This window comes from Grampus griseus (assembly GCF_964374135.1).
Source record: "Grampus griseus genome assembly, chromosome: 15".
In the NCBI taxonomy this organism is placed as follows: domain Eukaryota; kingdom Metazoa; phylum Chordata; class Mammalia; order Artiodactyla; family Delphinidae; genus Grampus; species Grampus griseus.
Genome location: NC_139009.1, coordinates 25,963,198 through 25,990,841, shown reverse-complemented (window position 1 = coordinate 25,990,841; position 27,644 = coordinate 25,963,198). Strand labels below are relative to the sequence as shown.

The 27,644-nt window shown below is 38.6% G+C and overlaps 1 protein-coding gene across 6 annotated transcripts in view; it reads right to left on the bottom strand.

Moving 5' to 3' along the window:
- The window catches only part of LTBP1 (latent transforming growth factor beta binding protein 1), a gene marked incomplete at its 5' end in the record, with an annotated part of 426,899 nt that overhangs the window by 170,594 nt on the left and 228,661 nt on the right, over positions 1–27,644 (bottom strand). For all 6 annotated transcript variants that reach the window (XM_082672355.1, XM_082672356.1, XM_082672357.1 and 3 more), the window contains 2 exons: positions 8,707–8,778; positions 12,810–12,912. In XM_082672355.1, coding sequence (XP_082528481.1) covers positions 8,707–8,778; positions 12,810–12,912 — 175 coding nt within the window. The remainder of the gene's footprint in view (positions 1–8,706; positions 8,779–12,809; positions 12,913–27,644) is intronic.

Genomic DNA, 27,644 nt, shown 5'->3' with positions numbered 1-27,644 from the left:
TAGGGGAATGGTTAAATGAATTATCCTATATCCATTAACTGGGATTCTATGTCAGCATTAAAATAATTTTTAGAAGGTTATTTAACAATATCAGAAAGTGTTCATTATCTATTAAGTAAAAACACAGTTTTCACAACTATCCATGAAATATAATCTCAAATTTATATATATGTATATATAGATATACATATATATATGATTGGTAGAAAATATAACAAAATACATTTATTTGGTATTTTTATTCTCTATACATTTCTCTAGTTCCTAAATACTAAACAATAGGTGTGAATTATTTTTATAAACAGGAAAGAAAGTGCTTTTTTTTTTTAAAGGAATATGTTTTTAAATGCCATCTGTGATTTTCGAACTCAATGGGAACTGTCCTCTGAAACTGCATAGTGTTTGGTTCATTTCTTTTACAGCACTAACTACATGCTGCCTTGATGTTTTAATTATATGTGAGACAGTGATTTTTGTAAGGGTAGGAACTGAGTTTTATTAATATATTTCTCAGTGTGCCCCCACTTAAATCGTCATTAAATATCCATAAAACAAATGAGTGAATGCACGGCAGGTGGTGAATAAATTTATGTTGATGGGCTGCTTAATTACAACGGTTAAAAAGACTATCTGTGGATAACAATTATATAATATGAAGTTTTCTGAAAAGCTTTTCTGTATTCTAAAGGAAAAGCAATAATAAATAAATAAATAAATAAAAATATATTGATACATGTATATATATGTTAAAAACCACATTCTGGGGCTTCCCTGGTGGCGCAGTGGTTGGGAGTCCGCCTGCCGATGCAGGGGACGCTGATTCGTGCCCCGGTCCGGGAAGATCCCACGTGCCGCGGAGCGGCTGGGCCCGTGAGCCGTGGCCGCTGGGCCTGCGCGTCCGGAGCCTGTGCTCCGCAGCGGGAGAGGACACAGCAGTGAGAGGTCCGCGTACCGCAAAAACAAAACAAAAACAAAACCACATTCTGATACTGATCTCTTAAAAAAAAAAAAAACCTCAATCCTGATATGGACACTTTGTTTTTGTTTTTAAAGTAACACAGTAAGTTCATGCTTTGGCATTCACCCCAGTTCCTAACATAAAGCAATTACAGATAAAATATCAAGGTCAAAAACCGAGGTCAACATCCCAGTAAACCTGAAATGGTACAGAAATACATGGTAGCTGGTGGTCACTGAAGCTCTGGGTCTGCTGTCTAGAAAGCAGCAGGGGAAGCCAGGAGTTTAACACATTACTGACCAGGGGATTTTGGCAGAAACAAACGCCTGTGGCTGTAATACGTCTCCAGTCAAAAGTGGGTTTAACAACTGAGGATAACAAACTAAACCTATTTATGCAAAAACACTCCTCCCTCAGCAACTAAAATCCAGCTAAACTTTTCAGTTTGCTTAAAAAGTTAAATAAATACATTTTAAAAAATGAAAAAAGAACAGGTTAGCTATGAAAAACAATGAGAAATTTTGGAACTGAAAAATAATCTTAGAATTAAAAGTGTAACAGATGGGATAGAATCTAGATAGGCATAGTAAAGCAGCAATTAGAAAATTGGAAGACAGAACTGAGGTATTCACGCATAAGGCAGCAAAAAAGGCAAGAGGATAAAAGCACAAAAGACGTGTTATAAGAGACACGAAAACCAGAGGTTCCAACACTTGTCTAAAAGGAGTTTCAGCTGAAAAGCACGGTGGAGAAACAATATTTTAAGAGATAACAGCAGATCATTTTTCAAATTTGAGGAAAGACCTGAGTCTTCAGATGGACAACACAACACTCTGCCTACTGAGTAAAATCAAGATAAATCCAAATATAGACACACATCGTGGTAAAACTACAAAACATAAAGAATTCAGAGATGATCTCCAAAGAGAGAAACATTATCTACAAAGGAAGAAAGTATCAAAAAGAGGTCAGAAAGACACTGGTATAATGTAGGTCAAAAGTATTGTTGGAAAATAACTGTTATCCTAGAATTGTACACCTGACTAATCTTGTTACAGAATGAGCTCAAAATAAAGATATTCTCAGACATGTAAAGTATATACTTCTCAGTGATCCCCATTTAAAGGGCTGTTAAGGGATGTGATCTAAAAATATAAATTAGCAAATAAAAATACAGGATACCCAGTTAAATTTGAATTTCAGATAAACTAATACTTTTAAAATACATGTCCCAAATTATTTGCTGTTTGTCTGAAATTCAGATTTAACTGGGCATCCTATATTTTACCTGGCAATCCTACCACAAAAGAAAACATGAACCCACAAAGCAAGCAGAGGACACAAGAAACAATGCTGAGTGCAAAAACTGATACAGTGTCAGTAAATTCATTTTACTATTAACTGTATGAAAAAGACTATTTACATTAACCATACCTTTGAAGATAATTCTAAAATGATAACTCTTCTCTAAGCCACAAATCCATTTTCTTTTAAATGTGCAAGAAGTTGTCATAATGGCCTTTGGACATTTCTATGTTAAAAGAAGTATAAATCCAACAGCTGTTTTCCCAGCATGTATCACAAAGCCCGTTATATTACAAATGATACATGCAATATATTACAAATGATACATGCAATTAATCACAAGAAACATAAGAAATTTGTCTTAAAATTAGGCATCACTTCATCTCATCCTACCTGTCTGTTTTAACCCAACACTATGCCATAGGCCACATTCTTTTCTCCAGCCAAGTCAGTTTTCCTGAGGGTCTCTCCTGTACTTTCTAGTCCCCTCAAAGCACTCAAAGACCAGTGTTCCTCTATGTGTTCACCATACTCCATTCACAAGCAATTTTTTGACGATCATTAAGGCGTCTGAAATGTAAGCTACAGTCCAGACAAGCTCTTCATAACCAAGAAGTTCCATGTACAGCTTCCTTATATGGATTATTAACCAAGATTGGTGAGTTTCACTTAATGACAGAGAGATGCCCCTGAAAAAAACAGTGCATTATCTTTCCTATGGTCTGAATACAATTCAGTTTTAGATGCACATCGGGGCACTTTCTATCAAAAAGGAGACCTGCAGTGAAAGTTTTAATAGAGTATTACTGTCTTAGTGTATCTGTGTTGTAAATTTATTTTATTAAAGCAGAATAACCAGTGTAATAAAATAATGCCAAAAGAAAGTTATGTGGACAGCTCTTTCGTACTTGCTTTAACAGGCTCATCTGGAGGCAGCTGAAATTCAGCTAGATGGATGAGTGAACAAAGCAAATAACATCCTGCTGATTCAAACTGATTTAATTACACTAAATCCAAAGGGCAAGACCAATGTCTTATTCATCATTCATCACATATCCTCAGTCTGTAGCTCAGGAGTGCTCCACCAACTAATGTTTGTGGATTATGGAATATTTTTTAAAGATTTCAAAATTATTCTCGAAAAAGGAATATGCATACACTGGATTCTAAAAGTGTAGACGTTTTCTAGCTATGTATTTTGGCATTGCCCGCAGCACCTCTGCACATGCTAAAAATGTAGAAAACAGTAGATTGATTAATTTACAGTTACACAATCAAACAGGTAAGTGATTTTAGCATATCAAGAGATATTTGCTTTTAATAAAAGATTTCACTGAAAAGACTGGTCCCCAAGTAATTTCAGAACCCAATTCTAGTTTTAAAAGTTAGATTTACACCTAATTTTTAAGAACTCATTTATTTCATGGCAAAGTTATGGGCAAATGACTAATCAAAATGCAGGGAAGAAGTATGAAAGTAGGAGTTCCTATGATTATTTCCATGAGGTACTACTTCATTTAATTCTAGTTCTACATCAAAACTTTAGAATAATAATCAAATGACAAAAGCTGCTCTAGATCCACCAGGAAATTTAATTGTATTGTTTGTTATGATAAATGAAGCAAATTATAACAATTCCATAATGTTGAGGGTAGTGAGGCAAGGTTTTAGAGCTCCATGTGTTTACATGTAATAAATCATTCCTTTGAAAAGATAATTGTAGCACCACTAGAAAGGAGGGGGAAAAAGAACCCAACTTTTAGGGCAATTATTTGAAAGCTCCTCAAATTAACTTGTGAACAGTTGGTTCTTTGTTACGGAGTGGCCATTATGAAAAGTTGTTTCAGGACATTAATTCACTTAGTTGAAGGAAATAATGTAATTCTAGTTATTAATCACTTTAATTTTAAATGTGCTTTGTAAACTGAGAAGACATTAAACTCCAAGAACAATGTGGAATGCACAAGTAATTAGATGGTTAATGGGCTTTTTTTGAAAAACTGCAGCATAAAATCAAAAGGCTTCAAGGCTCTAGGAAAATCCCAGTGTATATATGTAATGTGAGAAAGTTCTACCCAATTTTAGTGACCAATAATGTCACCAAGGGAGTGAAATGAAGCCCTTCTCTCAAAAGCAATTTCAATAGATTCATATTACGTTATGAGTCAATCTTCTCTGTAGTGTAATTTATCTGTGCCTTCTTGAGGCACCATGAAACAGAATTTTCTGTGATACTTCACTCCAGAATTCACGCCAAAAAGTACAACACTGTTTTGCAAATATCTTCCTGAGACAGACATAAGCCAGGATTTGGCGTTACTGAACGTCAGTGCAACTGACTGAGGTGGAACCATTTGATATGCTCAGTATGAACAAAACTTGCTAAAGGTCACTCCATACCGGCCAAACCAGAAGAGGAAAAAACAATAAAACCTCAAGGAATTATTTAAAGGATTCTCCACTTTATTTTGCTAAATGAGATGGCAAATGATTACCTGCAAATTTTCACTCCCACTTCTACAGTGGTATTTTTATGAATATGAACTGTTAGAACCTTGAACCAGCCAGTGGAAGGAATATGTTAGATAACCACCCTTTCTTATTAAACAAAACCAAATTGACATTAATTGCTTTGACTTCTACTCGTTCTCAAAACAGATGGCATATCGTACCTACATTAGTAATACTTCACAGATATATATAAAATTGGTAAAGGAGGTCATACTGCAGACAGAAACAGAGGTGGCTTGGGAGTTTAATCCTAGCTGGGCCTCTTAATTATCTGTGTGACCTTGGACACTCTCTGTCTCTCTGTTTCTAACTGGGATTCTTAAGGTCCAAATCCCACCCCACCCCGAGAAAATAAGTATATTCTTCATCATCTGACATTCAGAGAAATTAGGAGCATCTGACATTTCTGGAGAGTATCTAACAATTAGCCATGTTGGATTAGGATGGTGAAGGATAAATAAGGATCCTCCTCTTTCTACAGCTTAATGAAGCAACCAGATATGCCTGATCAAGGGGACACTTCAGGAATCTACATGTCTAAAAATTGTGCGACAGACCAAAAAGTAATTTCCCTCTTCTCATGCACAACCTCTGTCCTTGGTGACAGAGTAATACTGGCGTCAGAGTACTGGAATGAAGCTACAGAGTTATTTAACATTCTGTACTGCATAGGAGAGAAAGTCCCTGTAGCACCCCAAGCCAATAGTTATTAAGGATCTGCTGGATCACCTCTAAGTGCTGGAAGCTCAGTACCTCCAAAGGTGTTTCATTACAGTGATGGGGAACTCTAACCCACAGAAAAGGTTTGCTTGCAGTTGTTGTAAATATGCCTCCTTATAACTCCATTCTATTGACTTTGGCCTTTGAAGCAACTCATAAAAGTCTTGTTTTGTAGGAAAGTTGATCAAACATTTATTTAAAGCCATGTTTGTAAGGCAGCCATTACATTTCTCTTCAGTCTCAACTTCTCTAGGCTAAACACCCTCATGTTTAACACCAGGCCCTTCACAAGCCTGGCTGACCTTATTAGCCGAAAGATAATGAACACCAAATACCCAAACCCCAAATTCAGTCTGACTGGCAGAGTACAAGGTCATTACTTCCAATGCCCTGCTCATTCTGCTTCTACTAACACATCCTCATAATGGGCTAGGGCTTTTCATGTATATTTTTATCCAAATCTGTGAAACAACTTGGTTTATACTGTAGAATATACATTTAGCCATCTATTCATTCTTCCATCCATTTAATTCAACCTTCCATCCATATAATATGAACTTTTAATAATATCTTAAATTCTACTGATTCTTACATAATGTTAATTAACCCATTACTCCCATGTACCTAGCAGTACTACAGGTTTGCAGATGCTTCTCAAAAAGCACCCTGGGCAACCTCTCCTTTGCCAACATTCTTTCATCTAGGATGAGGGCTTATAATATTTGAAGGCAAAACTTTTTAAAGACATGGTATATCTATGTCTTTAGATATGTGCATTTCAAAAAAAAAGATTCTTTTTAAGTCAGTAAAAGCTCTACAAATCATAAAAGTTAAACAGACACAGTATTATAGAGACAATTTACTTGAGAAAATTTTCAGGTAATTAAGATATTCCTTTGACACGAACCATTTTAATAGGGATTAATCTATATATTGTTAACATTACCTAAATCTACTCAGCCCTATAAACACATACTGGCCAAGAAGAGAGAGCCTGAAACCACAAGTCCAAGGACATGTGCTGTGTTTTGAAATGGATTTTCGTTCAATAAGACTCTTGGAGTCTCTTTCAACATTTATTCCAAAGTACACATAAGTTACTAACACCACCACCTTCATCCTAGATGCGTACTGGGAAATGAGCAGCATTAAGTGGGCACCTCCCAAAGTAACTGAAACGAATTTGCTATCATATATGGATACTAAACTAGGCACTGGTAAACGTGAGTTACAACTTCAGCTCTATTTAGCCACAGGAAAGTCATTTAATCAGTCTGGGCTTGAATATCCTCACTTGTAAAGTATAGACACTGAACTGGATGATTTCTGAAGGTCCCTTGACTGTATGTTTCCATATACATTGAACAAAAGCACTCAGGGCTGTCAACAAACACATGAAAGGATGCTCAACATCACTAATGATTAGAGAAATGCAAATCAAAACTACAATGAGGTATCACCCCACACCAGTCAGAATGGCCATCATCAAAAAATCTACAAACAATTAATGCTGGAGAGGGTGTGGAGAAAAGGGAACCTTCTTGCACTGTTGGTGGGAATGTAAATTGATACAACCACTATGGAGAACAGTATGGAGGTTCCTTAAAAAACTAAAAATAGAACTACCACACGACCCAGCAATCCCACTACTGGGCATATACACTGAGAAAACCATAATTCAAAAAGAGTCATGTACCACATGGGCTTCCCTGGTGGCGCAGTGGTTAAGAATCCGCCTGCCAATGCAGGGGACACGGGTTCAATCCCTGGTCCAGGAAGATCCCACATGCTGCGGAGCAACTAAGCCCGTGTGCTACAACTACTGAGCCTGTGCTCTAGAGCCCGCAAGCCACAACTACTGAGCCTGAGTGCCACAACTACTGAAGCCCGCGTACCTAGAGCCCATGCTCCACAACAAGAGAAGCCACCGCAATGAGAAGCCTGTGTACTGCAACTAAGAGCAGCCCCCACTTGTCACAAATAGAGAAACCCGCGTGCAGCAACAAACACCCAATGCAGCCAAAAAAAAAATAAATAAATTTATTTTAAAAAAACAAAACAAAAAACCCAAAACGAGTCATGTACCACAATGTTCACTGCAGCTCTATTTACAACAGCCAGGACATGGAAGCAACCTAAGTGTCCAGCAACAGATGAATGGATAAAGAAGATGTGGCACATATATACAATGGAATATTACTCAGCCATAAAAAGAAACGAAATTGAGTTATTTGTAGTCAGGTGGATGGACCTAGAGTCTGTCATACAGAGTGAAGTATGTCAGAAAGAGAAAAACAAATACCGTATGCTAACACATATATATGGAATCTAGAAAAAACCAAAATGGTTCTGAAGAACCTAGGGGCAGTACAGGAATAAAGATGCAGATGTAGAGAATGGACTTGAGGACACGGGGAGGGGGACGGGTAAGCTGGGACGAAGTGAGAGAGTGGCATGGACATATATACACTACCAAAGGTAAAATAGATAGCTAATGGGAAGCAGCCGCATAGCACAGGGAGATCAGCTCGGTGTTTTGTGACCACCTAGAGGGGTGGGATAGGAGGGTGGGAGGGAGACGCAAGAGGGAGGAGATATGGGGATATATGTATATGTATAGCTGATTCACTTTGTTATAAAGCAGAAACTAACACGCCATTGTAAAGCAATGATACTCCAATAAATACGTTAAAAAAAAAAAAAGCACTCAGGGCATTTCACATTTAACTACATAGTTTTACCCTATTGACTAAGAAATGTGTGTTTGCTCTGATATTTAATACCTGAATACTTCAAGGTAGCCAGAAATAGTCTGATGAAAGAAAAAAGGGGACTCTGCTGCCCAATCATATGTCAGTAAAGAAGTAGCACTTCTAGGTCCATGTATGTGCTCACATGCACACACACCCACACGTGGACAGGAGGTGACTAGCGTGGAGCCCACAGAGGGCTCCATAATGTAATCCCAACTCTCCTGGATTTCATCACAAATAGACAGAAGGGGGAAAAGTTCCATAAAGTTTAAATGGTAGTGAAGTAATTCTAGCAACAACACACTAAATTTCTATTTCCTAAACAGAGGGAGCAAGAGGTGGTTCTCTGTGTAACCTTCACATGCTGGGCTAATGAACAAAGCATGGCAAAACAACTCAGGTTTCTCAAAAGCCAAACAACTGTTGAGCTCATACACCAATGCAGTCAGTTAATCTTACCTTGACAAAAGGTGTTGTTAACCCGTTTATAACCCTGTAGACATTCCATCATTTGATTATATCCATGATAAGCTGTAAAGAAGAAACAGTTATGTTACATGCTTAGTTTAAATTCTTAAAACCCTAAACTACTATATGTGGTAACCAAAGCCATATAAAGCATCAGTGATCTTATTTCTAAGATACCAACCCAAGGTATATGCATTTCTTTCACATTTTCCTTGTTTTTCAGTATACCTCATATTTTGCAACAGACATAAATCTCAGTTAGTTGTCAATCTTGATTATGTTAGTTCAAAGAATCATAAGACTGTTCTATATTTTCTTCCAATTAGTGATTATTTATTACCAAAAAAAAAAAAAAGAATCAATTCCTCCCCGATGATTAACTACAGGCAGTTGAATTTTCTTATAAATTCAGAGGGGGTGACTATACATCCTGGTCTGCCTCAGACAACCCTTGGTGATACCTTTGATCCAGCAAAGTTCATCAATAGCACGCCATTTCACTTTTAAAAGTGTCCCAGTTTAGACAATAAATTGTATGCTCGCCTCATTTACAGGCTCACATATTCCAGTGATGAGCTGATTCTTTATACCATGAAGCTGGGAAGAATAGAAGGTGAGGAGAGGAAGCTGGGAGAGGTGAAGGGCTGCTCTGATCAGTTGTATGGTTCATCAACTCAGAAAACTCATCAACAATACAAATGTCGCGGTCACCAATTTATCAACAAAATCCTAGTCTCTGAAATTCTGACATCCTAACGTGATACCCGAGAACCTTTCTGGCATAAGTTCTGGGACCAAGTTGACCTAGGTTCAAATCTTGGCTCTGCCACCTTGGAAGACAAGCTTCCTGGGTTTCAAATGGAATTCTGTACAATGGGAGTATTCCCATCTACTGAGCAGGTCAGGGCTGTTGTGGAGTTTAGAGATAATTTATGCAAAATGCTTACTGCAATGCCTGACAAAAATAAGCCCAGATATCATTGTTTCCTGCAATAAGGTGTTATTTTATTAAGACAATGAGTAACAGAAGATGGGCTGTCATCAAAATAGGATGAATGGTCAAACCACTTCGAAGACCTGAACAAGGAGTAAAAAAAAAAAAAAAAAGAAAGTTGCAAGTAAAATGGAAATTTTCTTTGGAAGAATAAAGTTATTTTGCCCCTAACACATGCTCTTTATTCTCACCACTAGTGAACAGCGTGAGTATTTACTAGTGGCATTCATCTCCTCTATTACTTCCTTTCTTTGCCGTATTTCTCCTGCCGGAAAATGGTTAAAGTGAGGAATCTGGAAATGTTGGGTTAAAAGAAAAAAGAGGTTGGTACAGGGGGAGTCGCCCATTCAGGCTCTTGGCCACACGTCCAGCCTTATCCCATATAACAAGGACACCTTGTAGCAGGTTACCTACAGAGACTGTGCTATCTCTGTCTGTGAATTGTTCAAAGGCAAAAGAGAGATCATATCTTGTTTAAAAATTAACAGTCATCTACCTCAAGGCAGAAAGAGCTGGACCAGATGATCTTAAATTCTTCTTCCGTTTAGAATTTGATGCTAATTTTCTTCTAAAAATGTTTAAAGGACAAGCGACTTGTTCATACCAAGTACATTTTTAATAGAGTACAGACTCTCTAATGAAATTATTTGCAGATTTAAAATTACGTTTTCACAGTAAGAACTGATCAACAATGCAAGGTCCTTCTGTATGTGGCTAAACAAAAACTTCAAAACATTAAATAAGAGCCACCTGAAAACTGAATTTTGAACTACTTTGAGTGAAAAAAAAAAAGGCATGGAACACAAAACCCAGCGTCTAAAGCCAAGGAAAGTCCGCTCTTTTCCAAAACGAGTATGATTTAGATTAGTACCAACCAAGGCAAGTTTGTTAAACGACACAGGAAGAATGTGACCCTGAGTGTGTTTCTTGGGAGTGAGTCACATCGTAGGACTGCACAAAAGGAGTAAATGTCAAGATGTTAATAGTTTACTTCATTCATAAACTGCGTTGCTCTTCGTGAAACAGAATCAATGTCTTCAATTTATACGTTAGGCGAGCCCATATATCATCTTATTTTCATCAGCATTTAGTTAAAAGTGATAGCAACTTCGTACTTTCATGTTCTACTTAAATTATCATATTAAGATATAAAAGCATATAAAGCAGTGAATTTATCCCCAGATGATAAAATTCTAGATAGAAAATGATAGAAGGTCAGGAGTTAGGGATTAAAAAACAAAGCAAAACAGAAAAACACAACAGTATGATTCCCTTTACTCTTAACTTCTGTCCCTGTCTTGCAACGCTGGGATTTGGAAATAAGAGGAAAGAGAAAAAGCTAAATAAGCAAAAGATACCCAGAGAAGGGGAGAAATGGAAAAGAAAAATAAGAGATAAAATGGAAAAAGTATTAGTGAACATAAATGTAGCCCCAAAACCAAGCTGTAAGAATTGAACTTCTTTCCTCAGCCCTTAGACTTAGCAGTGGGAAACATACCACCCATCACAATATTCCTGAAGACAAACTTACCCAAAAATGAAGGGAAGACATTTTTTAAAAGGCAATGCTTCTTCAACATTTTAAATATAGACTCGTTTCATGATCCATAAGACTCCACAGCAAATGACAGAGCTGGAGTCAAACTCTAGTCTACCTAACTCGAAACTCCATGCTCTTGAAATCATACCAGATGTCTCCTAGATGTCCCTTCAGTCAGGTTGCCACAATAATTTTAGGCAGATGGATCTTTCAGTGAGGCAGGACCATCACACTCAACCCACTTGCTGGAAATTCACATTGGTAATCATTACTGAAACTCAGAGAAAGTCCACTGGGGACAATGTCTCGGTACTGAATGTCTTTATTTACGTGGTTTTTTCCCCCGCTATGTGAAGAATTCATTAATTATCAGAAACTTTAGTAGGTGTTTCCAAAAATTATTCCTCTAAAGGAAGATAGGAGCAATTATCAAGAAAATAAGTGAAATTAACGTAGACATCAAAAGATTTAGAGAACATGTAAGTCTGAAAGACAAGGAAGAGAGACAATTTATTTAAAACAAATTATGATGGCGATGGAAGAACAGTATGTAAGACAGACCTATGGAGCAGTGATTCTAAAATGGCAGATCCTAGATTGAACAGGTTTAAAAGGCAGTTGAGAATATCAATCAAATCAACAGACGTTTAAAGAAGGGTAAATAAAACTTAGCCAATTGAAGCCAATGAGAAAATCCTTGCAGCATAAACTATTTAAAAAAACTATAAAAATCTTCAGTAACACAAAGCAAAAGATGATGAAGAGAAAAACATCACTTGTTTTCTTGGCCAAAACACGACGAATAAGAGGAAAAAAGCTCAACTTAAAACAAGTTACCTCTGGCTTTCTGAAAAGTATTAGAAAAATTGGGAAAAAAGTAATAGAAAGATGTACATCTGGATTTATTCACTTCAACAGGTTCTGAACAACAAATTGTATAGACTAAATGCATGTGGGTGTCAACAGAGATTCATGTCACGAAAATGTGATAGTTTAACAGTAGCAACTAAGAGGAAAAGGAGAAAAGCACTGTGTCCTAGTGACTGTAAGTTTCTCTTTCACAAATCAGCAATCATTCGTTTCTCCATTTTAGCTTTTCCTTTCAGTGAAATTTGAAAACCTATAGTGTAATAAAAACTACAAGAGAAGTCGTGGATATTAATAAAAATTTCATTTAAGGAATGTAATTTAAGAAATAGCAACTGCTCTGACTTTTTATAGGGTTTGGAAATTTAATTATCATTTTAAAAGAGATCTTATTTTTCTTTCACCTCAGAAAATAGAGCCTACTTATAGCACATCTCCTTTCTAAAGACTTTTTTTTTTAAATAAGTAATCCAGCTGGACGAGGCAACTGATAACTGTGTTTATGAGTAAACAGAATCCATGTGAAAGCTTTCTCAGACGCGCAAGGTTTCTGAAAATGCAACTTGTCACACTACGTTCTACAATTCAATGCGATTTCTTTGAAGTCTAATGTTGTCTCACCATTAAAACCGTAATCATAAGGAAACAGATACGTTACATTAACCTGCAAAGGAATGATGATACGTCACTTACACGGCTTCTTGGGGCATTTCTGGCATTTATGAAAGCCCCAGGAGGTACCCACGGTTCCACAGCAGTCCTCCTGCTTTGAAAGGCCAGGAAGCGCTTTGCCACACTGCAATGATGAGGTGTGAAATACAAAGGTTAATTGAATGCAGGATGCCCAGCTCCAGAGCACTGCTGTGCTTCACAGCCACATTATAAAACAGTTCCCTTGTTATTGACACAGAACGGGGCGGGGGTGGGGGGGTGGCAGGGAGACCTCTAAAACCTCAGAACAAAACACCAGCACACAATATCGCACTCAAGTAAACGTGCATATTTCCAAGAGCTCCTTGGCATTTTTAGGGTCTTCAGAAGACCTGTCACTGTTCAGAGCACTTTATAAAACTTAACTCTCCAATGTCATTTCTTCCTTAGTAAGAACCTCAAAACTTAAAAGATAAACTTTTTATAGATAACTAATAAGAACCTACTGTATAGTACAGGGAACTCTATTCAATACTCTGTAATGATCTATATGGAAACAGAATCTAAAAAAGAGTGGATATGTGTATATGTATAACTGACTCACTTTGCTGTACAGCAGAAACTAACACAACATTGTAATCTACTATACTCTGATTAAAAAATTAATTAAAAAAATTTTTAAATTAATAAAAGATTAACTTTTAAATTTGAGGTTTAATTGTCTGTTGAAATCTCTGCCGTGGACACTCAGGGAACAGGGCTGTAAGGGTGAGGCATGTACAGAGACCTTGAGAATGTGGCACAGATCCCACCTAAAGAGGCCACTGGTCCTCCTGTAACACCAAGGCCTGGGCAGGGACAGGATATGATCACGGGCTGAGCCAGATCAGCTCTGGACAAAAGGCTCCTGGCATCCTGACCCAGGGAAGTCAGCCAAGCTAGGAAGGTGCTGGCAGGTTTAAGTCAGGCCAGCAGGCAGAAGAGCCAGGCGCAGAGGCCACCTGAGCAACACGAGTTGACAGATGTGAAGATCCATCTCATCTTATGGTCAACCGAGGTCAGAAGAGGCTGAGAGGCAGGATCCTAAAGTTAGACCAACTCAGTGGGGTTGGGAAGGCTCTAGGACAACAGATTCTGCTCTGTGCACGGATCTGGAGGCCAGCTGTGCAGGAAGGGCCACCTGACTCCTCATCCCTATTGTGCAGGCTAAGCCCACGCCCCAGATCTAAGGGGTCCCTCTGCCTCAGTCTCTGTAAGATTCTCCAAATGGTTTCCAGAGTCATCTTTCCAAAGACAAGTCTGATCACATCACTCTGATTGAAAACCTTCAGCGACTCTCCACTGTCTGAAGACTGCAACCTCCCTAGCATGATACATGGGACCTTCCTGTTCTCACCTTAGACAATCTTTCTCTCTGTCCCCTTCCACCTCTCTACATCCATTCTTCAGGCACACCAAAGGACTCCTTATCTTCTGTACAAACTGCCTTTCCAAAAGTTTCTCCTCTCTGGAATGCCCTTCCTTCTTCTTTTGCCTTGAGAAACGTTCTTTATCCCTTAATCCCCAGCCCTGCAGAACCCTCACCACAAAGCCTCCTCCCTCCTCAATTTCAGCAAGTTCCTCCAACCATCCCCTCTACTCCGGGGCACTTTCTACACAATTCCACTGCTTCCACTATGCATTTTAATTAAACACACAGATGTATCTTATTTATATCCCAATACACAGTACACATTGCAAATAAACGCTCAATAAAAGTGGAAGAAAGGAGCAAACAACCTGAGGAACTAGGAAACAAACAAACTAGTTGCCATCCATTCAAGCAAGCGGTGGTTCTGGGAAAAACCATGGAAATTAGTAAACTCGCCCAGGCTAGCAAGCAGAACTCAGGGACAAAAAGCTGGGGCAGGTGGTGACTCGAAGAAGGGCAGCAGTGAGTAGACACCAGTCACCTGGCAGGCCTCCAGGGACAGCGCTGCTTTCCCACCGGGTCTACCCATGCAGCATTCCCAACGAGGCTCTAAGTAACTACATGTCCCAATTGTAAAACAAAACCAGAGAAGGCTCAGCTCAGCTAATGAAGTTTTTGTTACATCATAGCTTTGAATTCCTTAGGCTTTTGTGGTTTTTAATGATTTCAACAGGATGTTGTATGCTCTCCAAAAACAGCGTATGATAAGCAGGAGGAGGGGAGGGGGGAAAGGGGAAGGGAGTGTGAACACTTGTACAAAATGGAGACCCTGAGGGAAGAAGAGCCCACACTGGCTGGATTGAGGTAGCTCCCAGACTCCTTTAGCTTAATCACAGAAGGCTTAAATCTAAAATATGAAGCACGGAAGAAAGAACAGTGCTCCAGGCATAAGACTGGAAACAAAATGATTATGTTAAGAACACAGAAGGGCTTCCCTGGTGGCGCAGTGGTTGAGTGTCCACCTGCCGATGCACGGGACACGGGTTCGTGCCCCGGTCTCGGAGGATCCCACATGCCACGGAGCGACTGGGCCCATGAGCCATGGCTGCTGAGGCTGCGTGCCCGGAGCCTGTGCTCCGCAACGGGAGAGGCCACAACAGTGAGAGGCCAGAGGTGTCTACTGTTGCAGTCCACTGCCAAAATTTGCTTATGGTTTATTTCCAGTTTTATCAGTCAGATTTACATAAGACACCAGTGCACATCCCATGTAGTCCATTCTTGTCACAGACTCTCTAGGTTCTTCCCTTCACCAAGCAAAACTCTCAACACTTGCCGATTTTATATGCTCTAAATTTTAGTAGCAGTTAAAATCCAATTTTCACCTTGGATTCCGAGAATGTTTTATTTGGGAAGGCAAAAATAAATCATTTTTCCTGACCAGGCCTCCAAAAACGTACAAGGTTTTCATTACAGGATTCAGGCCGCTTTATCCCATGGCCTTGTTTTGCGGGTCCACCTCCAAGAGCAGCACAAGCCATCCAAATAGATTAAATAAATGGCAGCGTAGGTGGTACCATGACACTGTGTGTTCTTCTCAAAACTGGGTCTGCACAGTATGAGGACAGACTGCAAGGGATGAAACCAGGCTTATAACAAGGCACAAGGTTTCATGTACGCCCCTTTAGTTATTTAACAATGCAGAGACTTCAACGTGTAGCTAGAAACTCCACCTGAGACATCTTTGTGGCCAGATGAGGGCTCTCACACAAGAGACTACTCAGCACCACTACGTCTTACCTGGATGTAGGAAGCATCTAGAGTAAAAGAAGGTAGAGAAAGAATCTCCCCTCCACACCAAAAGGCCACATTGGAGACAACCACATTGAAAAGGATGTTAGAATCCGGGATGACCTTCTCTCAGAATGGAAGATTCTACTTCTCCATGAGACATTATCACATGGAGACAGGCTGACTCTATTGAACCACATTTTTATTCCCAGATTAAAGTGATTTTTACAACTTAAAAATACAAACGAGAGAGGGCAGACAGCAGAATAAGAACTACAATCCTGCAGCCTGTGAAAAAAACCCACTTTCACAGAAAGACAGACAAGATGAAAAGGCAGAGGGCTATGTACCAGATGAAGTAACAAGATAAAACCCCAGAAAAACAACTAAATGAAGTGGAGACAGGCAACCTTCCAGAAAAAGAATTCAGAATAATGATAGTGAAGATGATCCAGGACCTCAGAAAAAGAATGGAGGCAAAGATGGAGAAGATCCAAGAAATGTTTAACAAAGACCTAGAAGAATTAAAGAACAAAAAAACAGAGATGAACAATACAATAACTGAAATGAAAACTACACTAGAAGGAATCAATAGCAGAATGACTGAGGCAGAAGAATGGATAAGTGACCTGGAAGACAGAATGGTGGAATTCACTGCTGCAGAACAGAATAACGAAAAAAGAATGAAAAGAAATGAAGACAGCCTAAGAGACCTCCGCGACAACATTAAATGCAACAACATTCACATTATAGGGGTCCAAGAAGGAGAAGAGAGAGAGAAAGGACCAGAGAAAATATTTGCAGAGATTATGGTGGAAAACTTCCCTAACATAGGAAAGGAAATAGCCACCCAAGTCCGGGAAGCGCAGCGAGTCCCATACAGGATAAACCCAAGGAGAAGCACACCAAGACACATAGTAATCAAATTGCAAAAATTAAAGACAAGGAAAAATTACTGAAAGCAGCAAGGGAAAAACAACAAATAACATACAAGGGAACTCCCATAAGGTTAACAACTGATTTCTCAGCAGAAACTCTACAAGCCAGAAGGGAGTGGCATGATATACTTAAAGTGATGAAAGGGAAGAACCTACAACCAAGATTACTCTACCCAGCAAGGATCTCATTCAGATTCGATGGAGAAATCAAAACCTTTACAGACAAGCAAAAGCTAAGAGAATTCAGCACCACCAAACCAGCTCTACAACAAATGGTAAAGGAACTTCTCTAAGTGAGAAACACAAGAGAAGAAAAGGACCTACAAAAACAAAAACAAAACAATTAAGAAAATGGTCATAGGAACATACATATCAATAACTACCTTAAACGTGAATGGATTAAATGCTCCAACCAAAAGACACAGACTTGCTGAATGGATACAAAAACAAGACCCATATGTATGCTGTCTACAAGAGACCCACTTCAGACCTAGGGACACATACAGACTGAAAGTGAGGGACTGGAAAAAGATATTCCATGCAAATGGAAATCAAAGAAAGCTGGAGTAGCAATACTCATATCAGATAAAATAGACTTTAAAATAAAGAACGTTACAAGAGACAAGGAAGGACACTACATAATGGTCAAGGGATCAATCCAAGAAGAAGATATAACAATTATAAATATATATGCACCCAACACAGGAGCACTTCAATACATAAGGCAACTGCTAACAGCTGTAAAAGAGGAAATCGACAGTAACACAATAATAGTGGGGGACTTTAACACCTCAATTACTCCTATGGACAGATCATCCAAAATGAAAATAAATAAGGAAACAGAAGCTTTAAATGACACAATAGACCAGATAGATTTAGTTGATATTTATAGGACATTCAATCCAAAAACAGCAGATTACACTTTCTTCTCAAGTGTGCACGGAACATTCTCCAGGATAGATCACATCTTGGGTCATAAATCAAGCCTCAGTAAATTGAAGAAAACTGAAATCATATCAAGCATCTTTTCTGACCACAACGCTATGAGATTAGAAATGAATTACAGGGGAAAAAAATGTAAAACACACAAACACATGGAGGCTAAACACTATGTTACTAAATAACCAAGAGATCACTGAAGAAATCAAAGAGAAAATAAAAAAATACCCGGAGAAAAATGACAATGAAAACAAGACAATCCAAAACCTATGGGATGCAGCAAAAGCAGTTTCTAAGAGGGAATTTTATAGCTATACAAGCCTACCTTAAGAAACAAGAAAAATCTCAAATAAACAATCTAACCTCACACCTAAAGGAACTAGAGAAAGAAGAACAAACAAAACCCAAAGTTAGCAGAAGGAAAGAAATCATAAAGATCAGAGCAGAAATAAATGAAATAGAAACAAAGAAAACAATAGCAAAGATCAGTAAAACTAAAAGCTGGTTCTTTGAGAAGATAAACAGAATTGATAAACCATTAGCAAGACTCATCAAGAAAAAGAGGGAGAGGACTCAAGTCAATAAAATTAGAAATGAAAAAGGAAAAGTTACAACAGGCACTGCAGAAATACAAAGCATCCTAAGAGACTACTACCAGCAACTCTATGCCAATAAAATGGACAACCTGGAAGAAATGGCCAAATTCTTAGAAAGGTATAGCCTTCCAAGACTGAACCAGGAAGAAACAGAAAATATGAACAATCCAATCACAAGTAATGAAATTGTGATTAAAAATCTTCCAGCAAACAAACGTCCAGGACCAGATGGCTTCACAGGTGAATTCTATCAAACATCTAGAGAATAGCTAACACCCACCCTTCTCAAACTCTTCCAAAAAATTGCAGAGGAAGGAACACTCCCAAACTCATTCTACAAGGCCACCATCACCCTGATACCAAAACCAGACAAAGACACTACAAAAAAAGAAAATTACAGACCAATATCACTGATAAATATAGATGCAAAAATCCTCAGCAAAATACAAGCAAACAGAATCCAACAACACATTAAAAGGATCATACACCATGATCAAGTGGGATTTATCCCAGGGATGCAAGGATTCTTCAATACATGCAAATCAATCAATGTAATACACCACATTAACAAACTGAAGAATAAAAACCATATGATCGTCTCAATAGATGCAGAAAACGCTTTTGACAAAATTCAACACCCATTTATGATAAAAACTCTCCAGAAAGTGGGCATAGAGGGAACCTACCTCAACATAATAAAGGCCATATACAACAAACCCACAGCAAACATCATTCTCAATGGTGGAAAACTGAAAGCATTTCCTCTAAGATCAGGAATAAGACAAGGATGTTCACTCTCACCACTATTATTCAACACAGTTTTGGAAGTCCTAGCCACAGCAATCAGAGAAGGAAAAGAAATAAAAGGAATCCAAATCAGAAAAGAAGAAATAAAGCTGTCACTGTTTGCAGATGACATGATACTGTACATAGAGAATCCTAAAGATGCTACCAGAAAACTCCTAGAGATAATCAATGAATTTGGTAAAGTTGCAGGATACAAAATTAATGCACAGAAATCTCTTGCATTCCTATAAACTAATGATGAAAAATCTGAAAGAGAAATTAAGGAAACACTCCCATTTACCACTGCAACAAAAAGAATAAAATACCTAGGAATAAACCTACCTAGGGAGACAAAAGACCTGTATGCAGAAAACTATAAGACACTGATGAAAGAAATTAAAGATGATACCAACAGATGGAGAGATATACCATGTTCTAGGATTGGAAGAATCAATATTGTGAAATGACTATACTACCCAAAGCAATCTACAGATTCAATGCAATCCCTATCAAATTACCAATGGCATTTTTTACGGAACTAGAACAAAAAATCTTAAAATTTGTATGGAGACACAAAAGACCCCGAATAGCCAAAGCAGTCTTGAGGGAAAAAAACAGAGCTGGAGGAATCAGACTCCCTGACTTTGGACTATACCACAAAGCTACAGTAATCAAGATAATATGGTACTGGCACAAAAACAGAAACATAGATCAATGGAACAAGATCGAAAGCCCAGAGGTAAACCCAGGCACCTACGGTCAACTAATCTATGACAAAGGAGGCAAGGATATACAATTGAGAAAAGACAGTCTCTTCAACAAGTGGTGCTGGGAAAACTGGACAGCTACATGTAAAAGAATGAAATTAGAACACTCCCTAACACCATACACAAAAATAAACTCAAAATGGATTAGAGACCTAAATGTAAGACCGGACACTATAAAACTCCTAGAGGAAAACATAGGAAGAACACTCTTTGACATAAATCACAGCAAGATCTTTTTTGACCCACCTCCTACAGTAATGGAAATAAAAACAAAAATAAACAAATGGGACCTAATGAAACTTAAAAGCTTTTGCACAGCAAAGAAAACCATAAAGACGAAAAGACAACCCTCAGAATGCAAGAAAATATTTGCAGATGAGTCAACGCACAAAGGCTTAATCTCCAAAATATATAAACAGCTCATGCAGCTCAATATTAAAGAAACAAACAACCCAATCCAAAAATGGGCAGAAGACTAAACAGACATTTCTCCAAAGAAGACATACAGATGGCCAAGAAGCACATGAAAAGCTGCTCAACATCACTAATTATTAGAGAAATGCAAATCAAAAGTACAATAAGGTATCATCTCACACCAGTTAGAATGGGCTTCATCAGAAAATCTACAGACAACAAATGCTGGAGAGGGTGTGGAGAAAATGGAATCTCTTGCACTGTTGGTGTGAATGTAAACTGATACAGCCACTATGGAGAACAGTATGGAGGTTCCTTTTAAAACTAAAAATAGAATTACTATATGATCCAGCAATCCCACTACTGGGCATATACCCTGAGAAAACCATAATTCAGAAAGACACATGCACTCCAATGTTCAGTGCAGCCCTATTTACAATATCCAATAGCCAGGTCATGGAAGCAACCTAAATGCCCATCGACAGATGAATGGATAAAGAAGGTGTGGCACATATATACACTGGAATATTACTCAGCCATGAAAAGGAACGAAATTGGGTCATTTTTAGAGATGTGGATGCATCTAGAGACTGTCATACAGAGTGAAGTAAGTCAGAAAGAGAAAAACAAATATCGTATATTAACGCATAAATGTGGAACCTAGAAAAATGGCACAGATGAACCAGTTTGCAGGGCAGCAATTGAGACACAGGTGTAGAGCACAAACATACGGACACCAAGTGGGGAAAGCAGTGGGGGCGTGGGGGGGGTGATGAATTGGGAGATTGGGATTGACATGTATACCCTGATGTGTATAAAATTGATGACTAATAAGAACCTGCTGTATAATAAAATAAATAAAATGCAAAAATTTAAAAAACAAAAGAAAAGAAACAAAAAAAAAACAAATGAATTTCTCCTATGTGAATCATTCACCACATTTTCAGAGAAAGCCTGTCTCTCATTGCAAGGCATATCTTATTAGAAATCCAGAAGAAATGTGCTAACTTTATAACCCAATATTTAGCTATTTCAAGTCAGAAAGAAAAATCTACCCTGTCCATCGATCAATGTGATAAAGCTCCTCAAAAAGTTCCCACAACCTCTGGCTGCAGATAGGGGACGCTCTAACCCCACATGTCCCTTTTAGGATTCAGCAAATGTATGACCCACCTAGAGGTGTCCAAACAGAACAAGGAAGGTTCTGGCAACTGGGTCCTGTGAGTATCAACTGAAGAAAGTAGAGATAATAAGACAGATGGCAGAGTTCAGATATGTTAAACAAACTTGTTGTTTGAAGTTAGCTGCATGGTGAAGGTATTAGCAGGACTAAAGGTTGCAAATCACAGGAAGAAAGGATTCAGCTCATTTAGCAGGAGACCTTTTCAACAGTTAATAATCCTCAACAATGGAAGAGGTCAATATCTTCCCTGGGAATGGAGGCTGGAGGACCATCTCTCAGGAATGCTCAGGGTATGAAGTAGATGACTCTTAGGGTTTCTGCCAGGTCTAGGGTTCCATGCTCAGTATACACTGACAGGTTGCATTACTTGATTTAGGAAATGCAAATTACTACACACTAGAGAAACCCCAAGTACTTCTGTTGCTCTCACATCTCTACAGGACTGTGTCTGGGCAGATGCATTCCTACCCATCTCCTGTGTCTCACACCTCGTCCCTCAAATCAACATCACCAGAGATGCTCACCTCAGCCTGAGAGGTGAGGACTTATGCAAACTAGAGAGAAAAGGGAAAAACAAATAGAGCTACTCCCAGTCCTAATCACCATGATTCTTAGAAGATTGGGTGCATGAAAATAATTCGACCTTTCCTATCTGCATACCTGTATTAGCACTATATATCAGAAGGTAAGACTATTTAAAAATCATTACAATTACTCCTTGAATGTTCATGGTTTGACTTTTACAACAAAAAATTATTGCAAGCAATGGTGTAAAAGCCTTTGTTAAACATTGTTAAGAATTAACAGACTGCAAGACACTGTACTCTTCTAAATCTTGACCTGATTGAGAACACTTATCTGCAGATTTATCTGAAAAACTTACCTTGCAAATCCTCAGTTTTAAAACACCATACCGCTTTCCTGATACTCAAAATAAGGCTGTGATGACAACTGGTTTTAGATCTCCCTATAAATATATGAGCTGGAATGATAAGTTTTCAACTTATCATGGCTTATATTTTTTGTCAATTAAAATCTCACCACTGGAGTTGCTTCAGAGATGAACAATTGCTTGAAGAGATTGTGATAAACATTGGAGTGTGGTTTCAAGAGATTCAATTTTCATACCTTAAGATTACTGGTACCTATAATATCCTCATTTCAAGAACGTTTGCTACACTGGGCCAGTGGATCTTCTCCAAGGAAGATTCAGCCTTGGGAAAAAGGAAGGAGTACTGGATTGGAATCATTACAGCTGGATCTAAACCCCAGCCCTCTCTGACGAGATGTTCCACAGATTATCCAGCCTCTCCTGACCAGTACTGAGACAATGGGACAGTAATCCCAACTTCAAAGGATTGTGGTGAGATTAAATGATGCATGTCCAAGCATGGTTGACCTTACCCCATCAGCCCCTGTGCAGGGACTAAAAGAAGGTGATCTTTTGGGGTGTGTTCTGCACCAGGACATAGTGTTTGGTAAGCAGAGCATGGGCTGGACCTGCACCGTCCTCCTCAGCTTATATCTTGTGTGGGTGCATCCTATCAAGTGGTACAGTGCTGGCCAATTTGTTAGGCTCTCAGGATACATTTCTTAAAAGGGTTCAGATATTTCAGTAGTAGAAGGGTCACTTCACGAAGATGGCCACCATGTCAAGGATCCACTACTTAAGACATTTAAAAATGTTAATAGTGAAGTACTCTTACAAATTATCCTTATCACATGTATGTAGCTCACTTTATTTTGTTATCAGGAACCATTATACACTGAAGTATAAAATACTTTGAGTTTGAATAAAGAACATTTTCTCAAAGAGATTAAGGCGCTAGAACCAAAGAAACAAATAAACAGAACCTAAAATGTTAAAGGAATACAGATTTTTAAAATGCTTCTAGAGACTGCACCAAAGTAAAACATGAAAGAAGAGAGGTTGATGCATTGCAACTCTTTCTTGCAAGAGTGTGCAGAGCTGTGTTTAGGCAAGAACTGAAACAAGGCAGTGACTCAACGGCTGGACTGGGGAGAGAGATTCCAAAGGGATGGAGCGGCTTTAACTAAGCCCAATACCTAATACAACTGGAAGAGACCCCAGGGCGAGGGCGGGGGAAGGACAGAGGAAGGCAGGCCAAATGCAAAGGAACAGCAAGCCAGTGGGGAAAGTCAGAGAATGAGGTGGAGCTAAGCCATGGAGAATTCTCCCAATGTGGGAGTCAATCTGTAGTTGGATATCAAAATTAATCAGGAGACAGGGAAAAGCAAAGGTAACCGTTCCTTTTCCCAAAAGTTTTGGATTGCTTCCAGTGAGCTATTTGACATCTTTGAAGCAGTGTGGCAAACGTGGAAATATTGATAAAGAGGAGGAAGAAGAGGAAGAAAAGAGTATGTTTTTATAAAAGTATAGTATTCTACATCTGGTACTTCCCCTCAAAAGTAAGTAAGAATTATCGGGATAGATTACATCATTCATGGGGGGAAAAAGGGAAGAAATTATATTTAAGGTCAACATGATCAGTAATAGAGGACCAAAATATAAAATTGGATAATTATTAAAGGCCCGTTAGCTACACTTCTCCTCACATGACTAGCAGAAGGGGGTTTTTAAGTTCACCACAAATGATCTCTTTCCCAACAAATGCTGTCCCAGTAAGAGAGGTCCCAACACAAAACAAACCCCAGGCATCTCCATGTTTGGCAGAATTAGTGCTTTATGACTGTGAAATTGACCTTCCCACACAATTCTACCCCTGCAGGTCCAGTGAAAAGCAGTGTAAAGATGACCCGTAACTGAATAAATGACAGGAGCATAGTCTTTGAAGTTGGACAAACGTGGGTCCAAATCCTCACTTTACCCATCATCACCTACATGGCCATGGGCAAAACTCTCAACCTCTCTCTGCCTATTTTCTCTATAAAATGGGACTAAAAATGTCCATTTTCACAGACCTCTCAAAACTTAGACAATACATAGAGGCAGATTCTACGTGAGACAGCCACATGTCCAGACATGCATGGCTCACAGTCAATATTAGACCCCTTCCTCTGGGTCCCTCATTTAAACATCCGGGCTTATTTAACAAATGACAAAGTAATCTAACAGTTACTCAGTATAATACAGTGTCCCAGATTCAACTTACAGAGAAAAGATGTATAAAAAAAATAAGTTAGCTCTAGATATTTAAGAAGAAACACGATATTCTTAAGATTTTGCTAAAAATGTTCAGGTTTTCACAAAAGTGCTCTGACCGGTAGAAAATGGTCAGGGAGTAAATGCTGTGGAGAGTTTGTGATTATCTGGATTTCATTTTTATTCTACTCAATAAGGACAACATGGTATCACAATAAGTCAACCAGTTAATATCAATGTTCAAGCAGCAGATGATTTCACTTTGGGGACATCAAGATCCTTCTTGTCATATGCCATGTCTTGGTGCCAGAGGACCAAGACCATGAAGCCAAAATAGTGAAGCCTACTCTGCATCTACTCCCAAGCATACATGGTGCAATCACAAGACACCGCAGAACATGGAACTCCCTAAAACATGTCCCAGCGAATGTATCTGTTCTTTCACGTTCAGCTAGTATTATGGACTGAATGTTGGTGTGCCCCTCCATGCAAATTCACATCTAACCCCTAACAGGATGATATTAGGAGGTAAGGCCTTTGGGAGGTAATTAGGTTTAGATGAGGTCATGAGGGTGGGGCCCTTGTGATAGGATTAGTGTCCTTATAAGGAGAGGAAGACAGACCAGAGCCCTTTCTCTCTCTGCCATCTGAAGACAGTGACAAGGTGGCCATCTACAAACCAGGAAGAGAGCCCGACCAGGAACTGAATCTCTCAACATCTTGATCTTAGACTTCCAATCTCCAGAACTATGAGAATAAATTTTGGTTGTTTCAGCCACCCAGTCTATAGTATTTTTTATGGCAGCCCGAGCTGACTTATACAGACAGCAATGGTTTCTTGTGAATCCTCCACACCCAGGAGAAATGACCTAAGAGCCTGGATGGAACAGTAGAAACAATATTGGAGTAGGAAGCAGAAAGCCTCAGTCTTGGCCCTTACCTACCATAAACTCAAAACAAGACGTGAAGCAAATTTATTTATCTCTGGACTTTAGCTTCCTCACCAATCAAATTTTAAGGATAGACTAATTGCAAATATTCGTTGATGCACCTAGATTCTATGATTTTATGAAGACTCTAGAGCAGGGGTGAGGGTAACCTGTGAAGCTCCATGTTCCTTAAATGTTCCCTGCCTGCCAGGTTGATACACTAGATTCCCTGCTGCCACATGCTTCCTAGTCCTAACATCATACCGTGACCTGGACCAACCTGATCAGTGATAACCAGAATGGGCCTCCTCTTCTGGACCCTGCTTCATACTCTCTCCCTTTTCTGCTAGTCAGTATTCACAAAAAAAAGGGCAGCTCTTTCTAAAAACAGTCACAGCTTTTAAATGGCTCCTTTCTAAATTATAAGAATTATAATGAATAGATGATTACCAATAGGCAAAATATCAGAAATTATTCAAGACGGTCATGGAGACACAGATTTTCCATGCCTTGAGCGATGACTCATTTTAAAGTCACATTATGGTTGATCAACCCACTCTGCACAGGTGTCCCATAAATTATTCCAAGTGTGCAACTGCCATGCTCACCTCTACCCCCACCCAGAAGCACCTTATTCCAAGGTTCTGGCACAAAGCCTTGAGGTATTCTGGCAAACAGAAGCTACACCCTCAGTTCTCTGAATCTGGTTGAGGAATGTGAATGCCATTTTTTGAAAATCTGGGATTTCTCATAAAAACCAGAATGAGGACCCTTATGGGGAAAGTTCTCCCTGTATGTAATGTAACAATTAATCCAAACTTCTGTCACAGGGCCTCTTTGTTTCTATTAATCTTTTCGCTGTGATATAAACACATCTCCACTTTGGCAAAATGACTTCTGCCCATCTTCCGAGCAAAACAGTCCTCCAGCCTGTGGACCAACTATGGCTCCAAATCAAACTAGAAAACCTCATGAGAACTCTTCAGCGTCCATATACCAGAACATTAAATATGTTCATGTCTATGTGCCAATGAGAAAAAAGGTCCAAATCTCTGAACCCTATCACTAACGTAACTATAGCAACATATTTGATCAACTTGTTCTAAACGCCTGTTGTCATAAAGGAGAATATTGTACGATGGAGCACTGGCAGGGTAACAGGCATTGTCTCATAAGAAGAAGAGGAAAACGCTTAAATACTTCCAGATTTTCTAAAAGAACTTGTAAAAAATTTGCTTTGGCTTGAGCAGAACATTCTTTACAGGCAAGACTTTTTTTGTTGTTTTTGTTTTGTTTTTTTAAAGTCCACCAGCTTTCTTTTACTAGAGTAATTAAAACAATGTTAGGCATGTGGTGTATCTGATACAACCATAATCCTCTGATATTTCAGGGTATTGATTTTACAAAGTATCTACTGTGACTAGGGCATTAACTGTTGGAAATGTATCCACATTGATTTCTGACAGTGTATTTGTTTAAAGCCTGCTGAAGCCAAACCATGGGCTTCAAGGAATTCCAGACAACTACTTTAGTTTTATGAAACAGTATTTTTAAAGTTACACTAAGGCAAAAATGGTTTTAAAGTAACATAAAAGGAGAAAAAATTCTTAAGCATGAAACGTATGATTCTACTTGACATCTTTTCTAAATAAACGATCAAATTTGGGCTGCCTATTTTCTCCACCTCTACAATGATTTGAGTATTTCAACAGTCAAGTCTAGCAAGCTATGATGTATGTGTCTTGCTATTCTTAAATTGCAAAAAGAATTATGTTTTTTCATGATTATATCCCAACATCATAATTCCTGTTAGCCTTTCCTTGCAGCAAAACACAAATAACATCATAAATCCTAGTACTAGATGGTACAAACATGAAATTTATCCAAACTTCCATTACCAAGGATATTTCCTTTATAAAGTTAGACTCAAGATGAGGGAGGAAATAAAGACAGGCATGTAGGCATGGCATGGTTATTACTACAGCAATCAGATCACTCACAA